This window comes from Schistocerca piceifrons, chromosome X (genome assembly GCF_021461385.2).
Source record: "Schistocerca piceifrons isolate TAMUIC-IGC-003096 chromosome X, iqSchPice1.1, whole genome shotgun sequence".
Lineage (NCBI taxonomy): Eukaryota > Metazoa > Arthropoda > Insecta > Orthoptera > Acrididae > Schistocerca > Schistocerca piceifrons.
Window position 1 is genome coordinate 546,519,013 of NC_060149.1, and position 18,503 is coordinate 546,537,515.

Here is an 18,503-nt window from a genome sequence, read left to right on the forward strand (position 1 = left end):
TGAACCAAACAATCTTTATATACATGAGAATAAGAATCAGCGCAGCGCTACAATATATGCACCTAGAGAGGTGACGAATATACCCAACTACCCTGAGTGTAACTTAGGGCGCCTGTAAGGTAGACCGCACTTCGAATAATGACACATAAGGAGCTTATAGTCTGAGTGGGACCACAAACAATACGCTAGACTGCAAACCAGCAATGACCGAGAAATTTGCGTTATTTAATCAGTGATTGTGACGGTCCTAGTTGCTGGTGGGAAAGACACTGGTTCAAAAGCAGACACCTAGGCAGAGCCACGTATTTAAAATACACTATTAGACACATTGTCTAAGGGTCAATATTTCTGGTAAAAGTCTACTGCTTTGTTTTATCACTGAGTGTACCACTCCGGCTTATTAACCCTCTCCAAGCGCCTTGGACCACCTCCTCTCGGCCCTCCTGGTGGGAGGAGATTATTTTAACTCGGCTGCGTGCTGGGCACTGCCTTTTTAGCCATAATTTGCTAAGTGGCACTACCCCAGCACTTTGTACACATTGCGCCCAAATTTTAAATGTCCGCCACTTCCTGCTGGAATGCCCTTTTTTAACAATTTACGTTCCAGCTTGGGCTTGGTGTCCGATTTATCAGCCATTTTAGCGAATGACGTGCGGGCTGTTGACATCTATTTACTTTTTAACTACTGAAGCAAAATGGCGAAGGCCATTTAATTTTTAGTTTTGGCACTCCATTTCTGTATCGTGTTTTTTTAGCCCTTATTCCACGAGCCTGTTTTTAGCTGTCTCCTATTACGTCCATAGGGGCTGTCATAGAGTAATTTAACCACTCTCCGTGTTAGTGTTACATAGTTTTGGACTTGGGCGTAATGTTGCACGTGTATATCTTATGCGAAGCCTTTAAAATATTCCATTACAGATTTTTTTCATCAGTTTCACCTGATATCACGAATGTACTTCTATATGAAAAATACACTACTGGCCATTAAAATTGCTACACCACGAAGAAATGATGATAAACGGGTATTCCTTGGACATATACATTACAACTGACATGTGATTACATTTTCACGCAATGTGAGTGCATAGATCCTGAGAAATCAGTACCCAGAACCACCACCTCTGGCCTTAATAACGGCCTTGGTACGCCTGGACATTGAGACAAACAGAGCTTGGATGGCGTGTACAGGTACAGCTGCCCATGCAGCTTCAACACGATACCACAGTTCATTAAGAGTAGTGACTGGCGTATTATGACGAGCCAGTTGCTCGGCCACCATTGACCAGACGTTTTCAGTTGGTGAGAGATCTGGAGAATGTGTTGCCCGGGGCAGCAGTCGAACATTTTCTGTATCCAGAAAGGCCCGTAAAGGATCTGCAACATGCGGTCGTGCATTATCCTGCTGAAATGTAGGGTTTCACAGGCATCGAATGATGGGTAGAGCCACGGGTCGTACCACATCTGAAACGTAACGTCCACTGTTCAAAGTGCCGTCAATGCGAACAAGAGGTGACAGACGTGTAACCAGTGGCACCCCATACCATCACGCAGGGTGATACGCCAGTATGGCGATGACGAATACACGCTTCCAATGTGCGTTCATCGCAATGTCGCCAAACACGGATGCGACCATCATGATGCTGTAAAGAGAACCTAGATTCTCCGAAAAAATGACGTTTTGCCATTTGTGCACCCAGGTTCGTCGTTGAGTACACCATCGCAGGCGCTCCTCTCTGTGATGCAGCGTCAAGGGTAACCGCGGCCATGGTCTCAGAGCTGATAGTCCATGCTGCTGCAAACGTCGTCGAACTGTTCGTGCAGATGTTTGTTGTCTTGCAAACGTCCCCATCTGTTGACTCAGGGATCGAGACGTGGCTGCACGATCTGTTACAGCCATGCGGATAAGATGCCTGTCATCTCGACTGCTCGTGATACGAGGCTGGTGGGATCCAGCACAGTATTCCGTATTATCCTCCTGAAGCCACTGATTTCATATTCTGCTAACAGTGATTGGATCTCGACCAACGCGAGCAGCAATGTCGCGATACGATAAACCGCAATCGCGATGGGCTTCAATCCGACCTTGATCAAAGTTGGAAACGTGATGGTACGCATTTCTCCTCCTTACACGAGGCATCACAACAACGTTCCACTAGGCAACGCGGGTCAACTGCTGTTTGTGTATGAGAAATCGGTTGGAAACTTTCCTCATGTCAGCACGTTGTAGGTGTCGCCACCGGCGCCAACCATGTGTCAATGCTCTGAGAAGCTAATCACATGCATATCACAGCACCTTCTTCCTGTCGGTTAAATTTCGCGTCCGTAGCACGTCATCTTCGTGGTGTAGTAATTTTGATGGCCAGTAATGTATGACGGTAAAATTTTAAACTCTAAAACCATAGGGCGGCGATTGGTACTTTCGTGTGACAGATACCGATACCAAGGTCTCCTAACGGATCAGAAGAGACTGGCATCACCTTCCACACAGCAGATATGACACGAATGCTATTAATGCTGACAGCATCTCTCTCTCTCTCTCTCTCTCTCTCTCTCTCTCTCTCTCTCTCTCTCTCTCTCGTGTGTGTGTGTGTGTGTGTGTGTGTGTGTGTGTGTGTGTGTGTGTGTGTGGGCGCGCGCGCGCGCGCTCTCCTCCCAAAACAGTGAGCTTTGTTTTGAAAGCAATACACTTCCCCAACTGTGAGTGCCGGAAAGAACTAATTAAAATATCATTGAAAGTAAGAAATTAGGCAGACTCAGTGTAGTTGTATCAGGTCTTAATCTAAGTCACGTACGTAGGCGTCCTGAAAAGTAATGCCTAAAAATTTGCTAAAACTCTTAAGGCTTTTTAGATAAAACAAACATGATTAACATTTTAGATTCTTAGACACTTGTGTCTAAAATCAAAGAAACAAACGGAAATTTTGTAAGGTTGCGTTTATTTTGCCACAAAATAGTATAAACAGGTGATATCAAAGTAGAAAAATGTAAAGAATACGGAACATAAACTGCAACGTGCATAACGGCAGACAAATATGTTCTTTTTTTCCCACTTTACGGGTTTGTACACACATGCTGACAACTGGTTGATGCGCTCAGTATGGGGTGTGATCACTTCTGACGCCAATACAGGCCTGAAAATGACAGGATATGCTATGAACGATGTCATCAATCTCATACTGAGGCAGCAACGCCCATTATTCCTGCAGAGCTACTAACAAGTCTTGGTGAGTGATCGGTGGATGCTGACGTGATACAACCTATCTCCCTAGTGCATCCCAGACATGCTCTATGGGATTCAAATTCGGAGAGCGAGCAGGCCACTCCATGCATGCAATGTCTTCAGTTTCCAAAAAAAATTATCCTCTACCCGTGCTCTACGAGGTAGAGCGTTACCATCCATCAGTACGAAGTGTGGACCCACCGCACCTCGTAACAACCGCACATGAGATCCCAAGATCTCCTCACAGTACGTGACAGCAGTTAAATCTTGCTGATTCACCCCCTACAATTTCATGAAGAGGTGTTAGAGTAGTCAACATAATTCCTGTCCACATCATAAGATATCCTCCTTGATATCGGTCTTTTTGCACAATGTTTGGACCCCGAAATCGTGTTCCAGGTGCCCTCAAGATGCGTTTCAGTCGAGAATCACTCTCCAAACCAAATCGAGACTCGTGTGAAAAGAACATTGTACCACTGTTCGACCATCCAGGGGGCATGTTGACGACTCCACTCTAGATGTTCCATTCTGTGAAGACACGCCAGATGTAGACAGACAGCAGGCCTCCAACAGTAAAGACCATCCTGCTAAAGCCTTCTATACACCGTTTGCTTCGATGCAATGCGTCCAGGTGATGCTGGGAGGTCAGATGCCAGTTGCAGTCAGTACTAAGGCCTTACCGTGGAGCTCTTAAAGCCAAAAATAGTCCACTCTTTCTGATGTCATACGTGATCAGCTCTGTCCTGGTCTCAAGGATTCAGTATTGGTCTCTCTAAACGGTCGCCTCATCCAAGAAACAACAGAACGATTCATATTAAGCCATCAGGCCACATCAGTTTGCGACTCTCCTACTTCCATTCTTCCTATGGCCCTGTACAGTAGTGTGTCTGTAGACGTCTTCTTTGTGCCGTACTGTACCGTCTGTGACTGTACACGGGGATTGTGGATGTGGGAGTACCTTGCAAACACTATCCCGCTTGGTAGACGCCCTGACGTCATTGTTGGTGTGCTTGTCCATTGATCGGAATGCCATCTCCCGTGCAAAACACGATCGTAACGACATCTGTTAACAGTTTGTATGATTATATCGTGAATTACACACAGGACGGGGAAACAGCAGTGTTTTTCTTGAATTTTTTCACCAATGTACTTCATTTCCACACATTTACAGCTCTCTGCCGTTAGAGGGCTCCGATTTTTAGCGCGTTATACGGCGGTGTGTAACGTAAATATATCGGTGCGTGAGAAACGGTGTGCTGCAATAGTGTTTCGAATTGGGAGAGCTCGTCCACACATGAAACAACCTCTCCTTCAGCACGACAATGCCAGACCACACACGAGCGCTGTGACATCTGCAATAATCCGGCGCCTTGGGTTCGATGTCGTTCTTCCTCCATATGGTCCCGACTTCACCCCATCCGATTTGCGTCTGTTTCCAGTACTTAAAAAGCACCTTTAAAGAGTTCTTTGATAGTAACGGAGCGGTGCGAGCAGAGGCGAGATATGGCTCCAACAACAAAGTGAAAAAATCTACAGTTACGGTATCGACAAATTGTTTCACTGGGAGAAATATGTTCGTCATCAGGGTCACTAAATGAGGAACAAATATGCAGACGTTAAGAATAAAGATACGAAATGTGAATAGCGACTGTTTTATTTAAATGATCTTTTTCCCTTAAATTCGTTAGCATTGTTTTTTAACTCCCTTAAACAAAATGCATCCTACCTGTTTTGGGCAAAGAGTTCTACCCTTGGTCAACAAATTTCTAGTGATATAATCTGGAGTAGCGTCAATGTGTAGTCCATGTGTGTTCTTTTTGTTTATAGAATCAAGACACTTCACATTGCTTCAAAATATTTGGAGATTACAAATACATCTGACTTGAAACTCGCATATATTGGGAGAGAATATCACAACATTCAGAATTCAGAAAGATACATTACCATTTCCTCGCACACACAGAACTTAAAATTGAGTCATGTTACCATGTCTCCTTAGAATGCAGAGTCTTTAAATTATTAAAGCACTCACTCACTATGTGCTCAGAAGTATCCGAACAACCCCAAAAACATACGTGTTGCATATTAGGTGCATAGTGTTGTCACCTACTGCCAGTACACCATATCGGCGACGTCAGTATTGATGTGGAAACGTGAAAGGACACGTACAGCACACAAGCGTACAGGCCGACCTCGTCTGTAGACTGACAGAGACCGCCGAAATTTGAAGAGCGTAGTAATGTGTAAGAGGCAGACATCCATCCTGACCATCACACAGGAATTCCAAACTGCATCAGGATCCGCTGCAAGTACTATGACAGTTAGGCGGGAGGTGAGAGAACTTGGATCTCATGGTCGAGCGGCTGTTCATAAGCCACACATCACGTCGGTAAATGCCAAACGATACCTCGCTTGGTGTAAGGAGCGTAAACATTGAACGATTGAACAGTGGAAAAACGTTGTGTGGAGTGACGAATCACGCTACACAATGTATCCGATGGCAGGGTGTGGGTATGGCGAATGCCCTGTGAACGTCATCTGCCAGCGTGTGTAGTGCCAACAGTAAACTTCGGAGGCGGTGGTGTTATGGTGTGGTCGTGTTTTTCATGGAGGGGGCTTGCACCCCTTGTTATTTTGCGTGGCACTATCACAACACAGGCCTACATTGATATTTCCAGTACCTTCTTGCTTCCCACTGTTGAAGGCAAATAGGGGATGGCGATTGCATCTTTCAACACGATCGAGCACCTGTTCATAATGTACGGCCTGTGGCGGAGTGTTTACGCGAGAATAACATCACTATAATGGACTGGCCTGCACAAAGTCCTGACCTGTATCCTGTAGAACACCTTTGGGATGTTTTGGAACGCCGACTTCGTGCCAGGCCTCACCAACCGACATAGATACCTCTTTAGTGCAGCACTCCGTGAAGAATGGGCTGCCATTCCCCAAGAAACCTTCCAGCACCTGATCGAACGTTATGCCTGCGAGAGTGAAAGCTGTCATCAAGGCTAAGGGTGAGTGAACACCATATTGAATTCCAGCATTACCGACGGAGGGTGCCACGAACTTGTAAGTCATTTTCAGCGAGGTGTTCAAATGGCTCTAAGCACTGTGGGAATTAACATCTGAGGCCATCAGTCCCCTAGACTTAGAACTACTACATCCATGCCCGAGGCAGGGTTCAAACACACGATTGGAGCAGCAGCGCGGTTCCGGACTGAAGCGCCTAGAGCCACTCGGCCACAGCGGCCGGCTCAGCCAGGTGTCCGATACTTTTGATCACATAATATAGTTCTTATGCTGCAAACTTGGAGTGCTCCCTGTGTTTAAATAAAAACTGCATTTTTAAGGGCATGGGAGCTTTCTCAAACCTTAGCTCAGATCTGTGATTTTTGGTGCTCTAATTCTAATATCAAATCCCTTTGATCAAGTGCTTACATGACAGATTTAAACTACTGCCTCTGTATGACGTTGAATGATCATTTTGTGTACAGGTTTTGCTGTATTAAACATTTTTCTGTATTTTTCTCAATGTTTCCGTATTATTTCATGCTCTACATGTAAATGTACCAATGTGCATATGCACTTATTGCTTACATTAAGACATGTGGGTTGTCTTCTTCTAAATATCAAACCACATAACACTTGCTGCCAAAGCCAATGCTAAAACACACCCACATATATGGAGCCCCCTGCGGGTCCGGGGTAAGAATAGGCCCGAGGTATTCCTGCCTGTCGTACGAGGCGACTAAAAGGAGTTTCAACCGTTTCAGCCTTCCATGTGATGGTCCCCCTTGGGGTTTGACCTCCATTTTTCAAAATTCTACAGAAGTACGAGTCTTTTGGGGAAGGACGCCTTACGTGGTGTACCACTGGTCCTCAGTGCACTAAGACCTTGGCACTCAGCATTGCACCGGCGTTGTAACCATACCCACTATTCCTCAAATTGGGCCTAAACGCCTGATGGGTTGTCCAAGTTACGCCCATAGTGCATCTCCATCTGCACCAGCGATCATGATGGACTTTCCATGGCACCAGAAATCCAGCACGGTAGCCAGCCCGTAGTGGTGGGGTCGTCATGTACCCTCTAGGTTGTAGCCCCCTAACACAGGGATCGTACTGCCGATACCTGAGCTGCACCCTCCCCACGTCGGCCAAGGAGTAGATGCCCGTCTCCTTGGGGCATCAGGACTCCCGTCAATGGTCATCCTGCCAGGTGGCCCTTGCTGCGGCTGGGTGGCGCCCGTGGGGAGAGCCCCTGGTCGGAGTGGGTGGTATCGGGGCGGACGTTTCGCAGATGAAACGTCAACACGTATCAGGTCGCTCTGCGGCCGAGTCTTTCAAAAGAAAAGGTACCGTTTCTAGTTCTGGTTCTCCTGCCCTTTCCCCCTTGGCCACTCCATGGGAGGAGGGACAGGCCCACCGGCTTGGGGCGAAGTACTTCCCCCGCTATTTGGTCTGTTCTCGAACCGATGGGGGACATTCGCCACCTCCAAGCCCATGTTCTTTGTTCAGCACATTGAGGACATCTTCGTAGAAATCGAGGCTCTCAGCAAGATGCGTTCAGGGTCCGTTCTTATCAAGACCACCTCTGCCACACAGTCGGCGGCGCTCCAGGCGTGCGACCGCCTAGGGGACATCCCCGTATCCATTGTCCCACATCTGGCACTAAATAGGACGCAGGGGGTTATTTTTCATCGTCACCTCCTGCTACAATCTGATGAGGAGCTCAGGGCCAACCTGGAGCGCCGAGGCGTGCATTTCGTCCAGCGAGTCCAGCGCGGCCCCAAAGACCGTCGCATCGACACTGGGGCCTTTATCCTCGCCTTCGAGGGGGACGTTCTCCCGGAGAAGGTAAAGGTGATGTGCTACCGGTGTGACATGCGACCTTACGTCCCGCCTCCTATGCGCTGTTTTCGGTGTTTGCGCTTTGGGCACATGTCGTCACGGTGTGAGGCTGAGCCCCTTTGTGGCGATTGTGGACGTCCTCTTCGTGAGGAACATACATGCACCCCACCACCTTGGTACGTTAATTGTCCTGGCATCCCCTCGCCTAGATCCTCAGACTGCCTCGCATATCAGAAGGAGAAGAAGATACAAGAAATCAAAACTTTGGATCGTCTCTCTTATTCTGAGGCCAGGAAGAAGTATGACCGCCTCCATCCCGTGCCATTGACCACTTCGTTTGCCTCAGTTGTGTCCACTCCTTCCGCGGTATCTTCACCCCTATCCTGTCCCCCCTCCGCCTCCTCCGCCCATCAGGGGGCTCTGCCTCCGCCTCCCAAATCCCTCCCTTCCAAATCCTCCTCCCCCATGGCCCCCACCCCCTCTGCCCCAGGGGCCACCCCTCCTCCTCCTCCTCCTCCTCCTCCTCCTCCTCCTCCTCCTCCTCCTCCCCCCCCCCACGCCACCTGAGAAGCGATCCTCTTCTCAGGCGTCCATCGGGGAAATGTTCCGGACCCCAGCTTCCGAGGTCCGGCTTTCCAAAACGGACCCCGCGCGTGAGGACCTACTTCGGGTCCAGCCCACCACCCCTGTGCCTCCTCGGCCTTCCAAGAAGGCCTCCAAGAAGTAGTCTCTATCCCCCTCTCCACCCCAGCGCGTTTCGTCTGACGCTCCATCCGTGAGTCGCTGCTCCCGGCCGTTCTCAGTTTCGCCGGGACGCTCTGCTGCCAGGCGCTCAGCTGGCCTTTCGTCGGCAAACGATGCTGCCTCTCCTACACAACCAGGGACAGCGGCCGCAGCTGGCGACGAGTCGATGGAACCGGATCCGCCTCCCGTCGGTTGTAGCGTTGTTCCCTCGCAACCTGGCCCTCCGCGGCCGTCGAGGTGACCAGCTCTTCCCCTGTCTCGTTCCCCCAACTTTTTGACTAGCGATGGCGTTGTTTCATTGGAACATAAGAGGTATTCGATCTAATCGGAAGGAATTACAACTGCTTCTCCGCCTGCACTGTCCGCTCGTCCTTGGTCTCCAGGAAACCAAGTTGCACCCGACTGACCGTATTGCCTTTACCCACTATACCTCGGAGCGGTATGACCTCACCCCTGTGGACAGTATCCCAGCTCCTGGTGGGGTCATGTTGCTCGTTCGGGACGATGTCTATTACCATCCCATCCCATTGACCACCCCACTTCAAGCAATAGCTGTTCGCATTACTCTTTCTGCTTTTACTTTTTCAGTTTGTACCATCTACACTCTGTCATCTGCTGTTAGTCGGGCTGACATGATGCACCTGATGGTTCAGCTTCCCCCGCCGTTTTTATTGTTTGGCGACTTCAATGCCCGTCATCCCCTGCACCTGATCGTTCAGCTTCCCCCGCCGTTTTTATTGTTTGGCGACTTCAATGCCCGTCATCCCCTTTGGGGCTCTCCTGCATCCTGTCAAAGAGGCTCACTCTTGGCGGATGTCTTCAACCATCTCAATCTTGTCTGCCTCAATACTGGCGCTCCGACTTTCCTCTCGGACTCTACTCATACCTACTCCCACTTGGACCTCTCGATCTGTTCTACCACTCTTGCCCGTCGGTTCGAGTGGTATGTCCTTTCTGACACCTATTCGAGCGACCACTTCCCCCGTGTCGTTCGTCTCCTGCACCACACCCCATCCCCACGTCCTTCGAGCTGGAACATACTGGAAGCTGACTGGGGACTTTACTCCTCCCTGGCGACCTTTCCGGACCACGATTTTCCCAGTTGTGACAGTGAGGTCGAATACCTCACGGCTGTTATCATCAATGCTGCCGAACGTTCCATTTCTCGTACTACTTCTTCTTCTTCACGTCGCGTTTCCGTCCCCTGGTGGAACGAGGCTTGTAGGGACGCTATCTGTGCTCGACGACGTGCTTTACGCACCTTTCGCCGCCATCCTACATTGGCGAATTGTATTGAATACAAACGATTCCGAGCGCAATGCCGTAGAGTCATCAAAGACAGCAAAAAAGCTTGTTGGGCGTCTTTCACCAGCACCTTTAACAGTTTTACTCCCTCTTCCGTCCTTTGGGGTAGCCTGCTCCGGCTGTTGGGCATTAAGGCCCACTCCTCGGTACCTGGCCTGACCTCAGGTAATGAGGTCCTTGTTGATCCTGTGGCTGTCTCCAACGCCTTTGGCCGCTTTTTCGCGGAGGTTTCAAGCTCCCCCCATTACCATCCTGCCTTCCTTCCCAGGAAAGAGGCAGAAGAGGCTCGGCGACCTTCCTTCCACTCGCTGAATCTGGAAACTTATAATGCCCCCTTTACTACGCGGGAACTCGAACGTGCGCTTGCACTGTCCCGGTCCTCTGCTCCGGGGCCAGATGCCATTCACGTTCAGATGCTGGCACACCTTTCTCCGGCGGGCAAAAGCTTCCTTCTTCATACCTACAATCGCGTCTGGACCGAAGGTCAGGTCCCCATGCGTTGGCGTGACGCCGTTGTTCTTCCTATACCCAAACCCGGGAAGGATAGACACCTTCCTTCTAGTTACCGCCCCATTTCTCTTACAAGCTGTGTCTGTAAGGTGATGGAGCACATGGTTAATGCTCGGTTAGTCTGGGTTCTTGAATCTCGATGGCTACTTACTAATGTCCAATGCGGCTTTCGTCGCCGCCCCTCCGCTGTTGACCACCTTGTGACTTTGTCGACATTCATCATGAACAACTTTTTGCGAAGGCGCCAAACGGTAGCCGTGTTCTTCGACTTGGAGAAGGCTTATGATACCTGTTGGAGAGGAGGTATCCTCCGCACTATGCACAGGTGGGGCCTACGCGGTCGCCTGCCCCTTTTTATTGATTCCTTTTTAACGGATCGAAAGTTTAGGGTACGTGTGGGTTCCGTATTGTCCGACGTCTTCCTCCAGGAGAACGGAGTGCCTCAGGGCTCCGTCTTGAGCGTAGCCCTTTTTGCCATCGCGATCAATCCAATTATGGATTGCATTCCACCTAATGTCTCAGGCTCTCTCTTTGTCGATGACTTCGCGATCTACTGCAGTGCCCAGAGAACATGCCTCCTGGAGCGCTGCCTTCAGCGTTGTCTAGACAGCCTCTACTCATGGAGCGTGGCAAATGGCTTCCGGTTCTCTGAAGAGAAGACGGTTTGTATCAACTTTTGGCGATATAAAGCGTCCTTCCGCCATCCTTACATCTCGGTCCCGTTGTTCTCCCATTCGTGGACACAACTAAGTTTCTAGGGCTCATGTTGGACAGGAAACTGTGTTGGTCTCCACATGTCTCTCATTTGGCGGCCCGTTGTACACGTTCCCTTAATGTCCTCAGAGTTCTTAGTGGTTCATCTTGGGGAGCGGATCGCACTGTCCTGCTTCGCTTGTATCGGTCCATAGTCCGATCGAAGCCGGATTATGGGAGATTCGTCTACTCGTCCGCTCGGCCATCCCTCTTACGCCGGCTCAACTCCACCCACCATCGGGGGATACGTCTTGCGACCGGAGCCTTCTACACTAGTCCTGTCGAGAGTCTTTATGCTGAAGCTGCCGAGTTACCATTGACCTACCGGCGTGACGTATTGCTGTGTCGGTATGCCTGCCGGCTGTTGTCTATGCCCGACCACCCCTCTTACAAGTCCTTCTTCGCCGATTCTCTCGACCGTCAGTACGGGTTGTGTGTGTCTGCCCTGCTGCCCCCCAGAGTTCGCTTACGTCGCCTGCTTCGACAATTGGATTTTGCCCTCCCTACCACCTTCAGGGAGGGTGAGAGCCCGACACCACCTTGGCTCCAGGCTCCGGTTCATATTTATCTCGACCTCAGCTCACTCCCGAAGGAGGGTACTCCGGCTGCAGTGTATTGCTCACGGTTTGTCGAACTTCGTGCTCGACTTGCCGGTCACACCTTTATTTACACCGATGGCTCCAAAACTGACGATGGTGTCGGCTGTGCCTTTGTCGTCGGGGCCGCCACCTTTAAATACCGGCTCCTCGACCAATGTTCCAGCTTTACGGCCGAGCTTTTTGCTCTCCATCAGGCTATTCAGTATGCCCGCCGCCACCGCCATTCATCGTATGTACTCTGCTCTGACTCACTCAGTGCTCTTCAGAGCCTTGGAGCTCCCTATCCGGTCCATCCCTTGATTCAACGGATACAGCAGTCCCTCCATTCTTTCGCTGATAATGGTGGTTATGTCAGCTTTCTGTGGGTTCCCGGACATGTAGGAGTGCCTGGGAATGAGGCTGCGGATGCTGCAGCCAAGGCTGCAGTCCTCCTGCCTCGGCCAGCCTCCCATTGTGTCCCATCATCTGACGTTCGTGGGGATGTATGTAAGAGGCTTGTGTCGTTGTGGTGGGATGCTTGGTCATCCCTCCAAGGAATCAAGCTCCGAGCAGTAAAACCGCTCCCAACTGCTTGGGCAACATCCTCCCGACCATCTCGGCGCGAGGAGGTCCTTCTGACCAGGTTGCGGATTGGGCATTGCCGGTTTAGCCACCGCTACCTGCTCTCCGGTGACCCTGCCCCGCAGTGCCCTTGTGGTCAGGCATTAACAGTGCGCCATGTTTTATTGTCGTGTCCCCGTTTTAGTCAATTTCGTGTTGTCCTGTCTCTGCCATCTACTTTACCGGATGTTTTAGCTAATGACGCTCGAGCAGCTGCTCGTATTCTGCGTTTTATAACTTTAACTGGCTTGTCCAAAGACATTTAACCTATTTACTTATTTATCTGCATCTTTGTCAGGTCCTTCTGGTGTCCCCCCCCCCCCATCCCCTTGAGTTTTACCAGATTCCATGTGCTCTAGCAACAGTGACTGGGCGCTAATGACCTCAGCAGTTCAGCGCCCTTAAACCTAACCAAAAAAAAACACATATATGGATTACTGTGAAGGTAGCGTGTTTACATTGTTATAAATACAGACAGTTCTCAGTTTCACTATTTTATGTGTCACTTGCTGTGGAGGACCCCATTGTCCACAGCAGTGTCAGGATACAGTTCAGAAGCAGTCTGAAAGTGGATCCGCCAGTAATATGCTGAAGATATTGGTGTGGACCCACTCAAATTAAGTTCTGGCTATCATCCAAATGTGGATCCATGCCATGGTAGTTTGGAGATTTTCCAATGTGGATCCACCCACGTATGATTTGGGGTAGTGTCCAGAAATGTATCCACCCACCCAAGATTCAGGATAGCTGGGGGGTGTGGGAGGGTGGATCCAACATGAGAAACACAGATACAAAGTAGTGTAACTAATCTGTGTGTGTTCATAACACACTGTCAACACTCTACCTCCACAGCAGTCCATGTGTTTCACTGTTGGCTTTGAAAGTTATTGCAGTCTTGTACCAGATCCATACAGTCATGAGGATCATGCTGAGCGGAGATCTGGTGAGGAGAACCTGTTCATGCTCTTGAATGCCAAGGAAACATTATTCCCAGCCATACATTTATTATTCAGAAATTCAAGATTGTTTTCCCCAGACACTGGGAGTTCAGTTGGCCTGGCAGTGAAATAGCGGGTATCTCAGGCATCATAGCCAGTGTCACCTGCGGTGGATGGTGGTGGATAGTAGCATCTGTGGGATGATCTCCAAAGTACTCTTGTTCATCACATGCGCTGAGGAGACACTCGGACCAGTCCAGCCTGAACTACTCATTGTAATTTAGGACTGACCCAAGGCCTCCTGTTATGGGACTGGGGCCAGCAGTATGTGTCGGCTGCAGGAACAAGGCGAGCAACAACAGTGGTTCCCCCCAACAACGGCGAATGGCAAACAGCTTCATGGCCCTGCTGGTCAACTGATCCAGCGTTATGACAGAATATGTGGCTATCATCAAAGCCATCCATTATATTAGCAACTGTAATTACAAGGCCTTCCTAATAATGACTGTATAAGTAACATCTGGGCCATAAAGCAATGCTGTTCTTGGAATCCATTCGTTTTGACCATTCACGCTCATTCCAAGTTACATTATGGTGAGTGAGTGCTTGATGCTACTTGTCGACTTGGATTCATGTTAGAATTTTCGGAACCAGCTGGTTAATAATCGTAGCTTAGGAGGTTAGTAATGGTATCTGACAATGGTATTGTTTTGGACTCTACTATTTTTAAAACCTCACTGCAGGGCGGCCACTTTCTGACTGCCGTGCAGCATCTGCCCTTACTTACAAAATGTTTCCTGGAACAAAGTTAACGCAACATCCACCCTCACTACCACGTTGTGTGGCCTTCCACTATGGCAACTGTTAAAATACAAAATTTTCATCGTTGTACACTTAGATCCACCCGAGATACAGCCTGCTGTGCCATGCTCACCAGACTGATTCTTCATCTACAGGAACCTCAAGAACTGTGGTTCATTGTGGACGCCTAATTGATTTTGATGTAACTATAGATGTTTAATATGCGGTGTGTCCACCCTTCGCTTGTATAAAGGAGTAAATCTTGCAGGGGACACTTTCAATGAGATACCTGATTGTGTCTGGAGGAATGGCAACCCAATCTTTAAGATCCTAAACCAGGGAGGGTAGTAATGCTAGACTCTGGATTCCAATCGGTGTTCCATTCGATCCCGTTCAGGACTCTGGGACAGAGCCAGGTGGCGCTGCGGTTAGTACACTGGACTCAGATTCAGGAGGATAACGGTTCAAATCCGTGTGCGTGTGTGTGTCTGTGTGCGTGTGTGTGTCTGTGTGCGTGTGTGTGTCTGTGTGCGTGTGTGTGTCTGTGTGCGTGTGTGTGTCTGTGTGCGTGTGTGTGTCTGTGTGCGTGTGTGTGTCTGTGTGCGTGTGTGTGTCTGTGTGCGTGTGTGTGTCTGTGTGCGTGTGTGTGTCTGTGTGCGTGTGTGTGTCTGTGTGCGTGTGTGTGTCTGTGTGCGTGTGTGTGTCTGTGTGCGTGTGTGTGTCTGTGTGCGTGTGTGTGTCTGTGTGCGTGTGTGTGTCTGTGTGCGTGTGTGTGTCTGTGTGCGTGTGTGTGTCTGTGTGCGTGTGTGTGTCTGTGTGCGTGTGTGTGTCTGTGTGCGTGTGTGTGTCTGTGTGCGTGTGTGTGTCTGTGTGCGTGTGTGTGTCTGTGTGCGTGTGTGTGTCTGTGTGCGTGTGTGTGTCTGTGTGCGTGTGTGTGTGTCTGTGTGCGTGTGTGTGTGTCTGTGTGCGTGTGTGTGTGTCTGTGTGCGTGTGTGTGTGTGTCTGTGTGCGTGTGTGTGTGTGTCTGTGTGCGTGTGTGTGTGTGTCTGTGTGCGTGTGTGTGTGTGTCTGTGTGCGTGTGTGTGTGTGTCTGTGTGCGTGTGTGTGTGTGTGTCTGTGTGCGTGTGTGTGTGTGTGTCTGTGTGCGTGTGTGTGTGTGTGTCTGTGTGCGTGTGTGTGTGTGTGTCTGTGTGCGTGTGTGTGTGTGTGTCTGTGTGCGTGTGTGTGTGTGTGTGTCTGTGTGCGTGTGTGTGTGTGTGTCTGTGTGCGTGTGTGTGTGTGTGTCTGTGTGCGTGTGTGTGTGTGTGTCTGTGTGCGTGTGTGTGTGTGTGTCTGTGTGCGTGTGTGTGTGTGTGTCTGTGTGCGTGTGTGTGTGTGTGTCTGTGTGCGTGTGTGTGTGTGTCTGTGTGCGTGTGTGTGTGTGTGTCTGTGTGCGTGTGTGTGTGTGTGTCTGTGTGCGTGTGTGTGTGTGTGTGTCTGTGTGCGTGTGTGTGTGTGTGTGTGTGTGTGTGTGTGTGTGTGTGTGTGTGTGTGTCTGGCTGTGTGCGTGTGTGTGTGTGTGTGTGTGTCTGGCTGTGTGCGTGTGTGTGTGTGTGTGTGTGTCTGTCTGTGTGCGTGTGTGTGTGTGTGTGTGTCTGTCTGTGTGCGTGTGTGTGTGTGTGTGTGTCTGTCTGTGTGCGTGTGTGTGTGTGTGTGTGTCTGTCTGTGTGCGTGTGTGTGTGTGTGTGTGTCTGTCTGTGTGCGTGTGTGTGTGTGTGTGTCTGTCTGTGTGCGTGTGTGTGTGTGTGTGTCTGTCTGTGTGCGTGTGTGTGTGTGTGTGTCTGTCTGTGTGCGTGTGTGTGTGTGTGTGTCTGTCTGTGTGCGTGTGTGTGTGTGTGTGTCTGTCTGTGTGCGTGTGTGTGTGTGTGTGTGTCTGTCTGTGTGCGTGTGTGTGTGTGTGTGTGTGTCTGTCTGTGTGCGTGTGTGTGTGTGTGTGTGTCTGTCTGTGTGCGTGTGTGTGTGTGTGTGTGTCTGTCTGTGTGCGTGTGTGTGTGTGTGTGTGTCTGTCTGTGTGCGTGTGTGTGTGTGTGTGTGTCTGTCTGTGTGCGTGTGTGTGTGTGTGTGTCTGTCTGTGTGCGTGTGTGTGTGTGTGTGTCTGTCTGTGTGCGTGTGTGTGTGTGTGTGTCTGTCTGTGTGCGTGTGTGTGTGTGTGTGTCTGTCTGTGTGCGTGTGTGTGTGTGTGTGTCTGTCTGTGTGCGTGTGTGTGTGTGTGTGTCTGTCTGTGTGCGTGTGTGTGTGTGTGTGTCTGTCTGTGTGCGTGTGTGTGTGTGTCTGTCTGTGTGCGTGTGTGTGTGTGTCTGTCTGTGTGCGTCTGTGTGCGTCTGTGTGTGTGTCTGTGTGTGTGTGTCTGTGTGTGTGTCTGTGTGTGTGTGTCTGTGTGTGTGTCTGTGTGTGTGTGTGTCTGTGTGTGTGTCTGTGTGTGTGTCTGTGTGTGTGTCTGTGTGTGTGTCTGTGTGTGTGTCTGTGTGTGTGTGTGTGTCTGTGTGTGTGTCTGTGTGTGTGTCTGTGTGTGTGTCTGTGTGTGTGTCTGTGTGTGTGTCTGTGTGTGTGTCTGTGTGTGTGTCTGTGTGTGTGTCTGTGTGTGTGTCTGTGTGTGTGTCTGTGTGCATGTGTGTGTGTGTCTGTGTGCATGTGTGTGTGTGTCTGTGTGCGTGTGTGTGTGTCTGTGTGCGTGTGTGTGTGTCTGTGTGCGTGTGTGTGTGTCTGTGTGCGTGTGTGTGTGTCTGTGTGCGTGTGTGTGTGTCTGTGTGCGTGTGTGTGTGTGTCTGTGTGCGTGTGCGCGTGTGCGTCTGTGTGCGCGTGTGTCTGTGTGCGCGTGTGTCTGTGTGCGCGTGTGTCTGTGTGCGCGTGTGTCTGTGTGCGCGTGTGTCTGTGTGCGCGTGTGTCTGTGTGCGCGTGTGTCTGTGTGCGTGTCTCTGTGTGCGCGCGTGTCTGTGTGCGTGTCTCTGTGTGCGCGCGTGTCTGTGTGCGTGTCTCTGTGTGTGTGCGTGTCTGTGTGCGTGTCTGTGTGCGTGTCTGTGTGCGTGTCTGTGTGCGTGTCTGTGTGCGTGTCTGTGTGCGTGTCTGTGTGCGCGTCTGTGTGCGCGTCTGTGTGCGCGTCTGTGTGCGCGTCTGTGTGCGCGTCTGTGTGCGCGTCTGTGTGCGCGTCTGTGTGCGCGTCTGTGTGCGCGTCTGTGTGCGCGTCTGTGTGCGCGTCTGTGTGCGCGTCTGTGTGCGCGTCTGTGTGCGCGTCTGTGTGCGCGTCTGTGTGCGCGTCTGTGTGCGCGTCTGTGTGCGCGTCTGTGTGCGCGTCTGTGTGCGCGTCTGTGTGCGCGTCTGTGTGCGCGTCTGTGTGCGCGTCTGTGTGCGCGTCTGTGTGCGCGTCTGTGTGCGCGTCTGTGTGCGCGTCTGTGTGCGCGTCTGTGTGCGCGTCTGTGTGCGCGTCTGTGTGCGCGTCTGTGTGCGCGTCTGTGCGCGCGTCTGTGCGCGCGTCTGTGCGCGTCTGTGCGTGTGTCTGCGCGCGTGTCCGTCCGTCTCTGTGTGGGGGGAGGTGTGTAGCATAAGATAGTTTAAGTAGTGTGTAAGTCTAGGGACCGATGACCTCAACACTTTGCTGCCTTAGGAATACACACACATTTGAACATTTTTTGAAATGCCGGGATAATTCCTTCGAAAGGGCATGGCTGCTTTCCTTTTCCATCCTTCCATAATCTGCGCTTGTGGTCCATCTTTATTGACCTCGTTGTCGACATAAAACACTAATCTCATTCTGACTGGAGAAACGAGGAAGTCCTGAGAATTCGCTGACAAATGCGGAAAAATGAATCTGAGAAAGATTCTGAATCTCAAGTTTCAATGGGCCTAACATACCAAAGTTGCAAATTACGCTCACCATTATTGTTGGTGCGATATGAGCCGATCGTTGACATCGTTGTCTGGCTGCCATGAAGTACAGTGCTAGAACAGCTCTGCCAAGGATTCCAGAATCGGACCCCACACTACTAATAGCGTCTGCTGTCCCAGTTGGGAGTGAAGCCTGCAGAGTACAGCACGATGTTCGGAGATAACGTCTTTAATGTATAGTCAGTCTGTTAACAGAGGCAAACCGTTAAAAACGAATAGTCTCGATTTCCTCCTCACTTTCGCTAAAAACTTCGCGCTACG

At 50.4% G+C, this 18,503-nt stretch overlaps 1 protein-coding gene across 1 annotated transcript in view; it reads right to left on the reverse strand.

Annotated features, from left to right (window-relative positions):
* The window catches only part of LOC124722513 (testis-specific H1 histone-like), a 23,142-nt gene extending 4,874 nt beyond the window's left edge, over positions 1-18,268 (reverse strand). The window contains exons 1-2 of the mRNA XM_047247666.1: positions 18,232-18,268; positions 17,420-17,875 (exon numbers count right to left, since the gene is read on the reverse strand). Of these exons, the coding sequence (XP_047103622.1) occupies positions 17,420-17,875; positions 18,232-18,268 (493 nt within the window). The remainder of the gene's footprint in view (positions 1-17,419; positions 17,876-18,231) is intronic.
* Between the last annotated feature and the right edge of the window lie 235 nt (positions 18,269-18,503).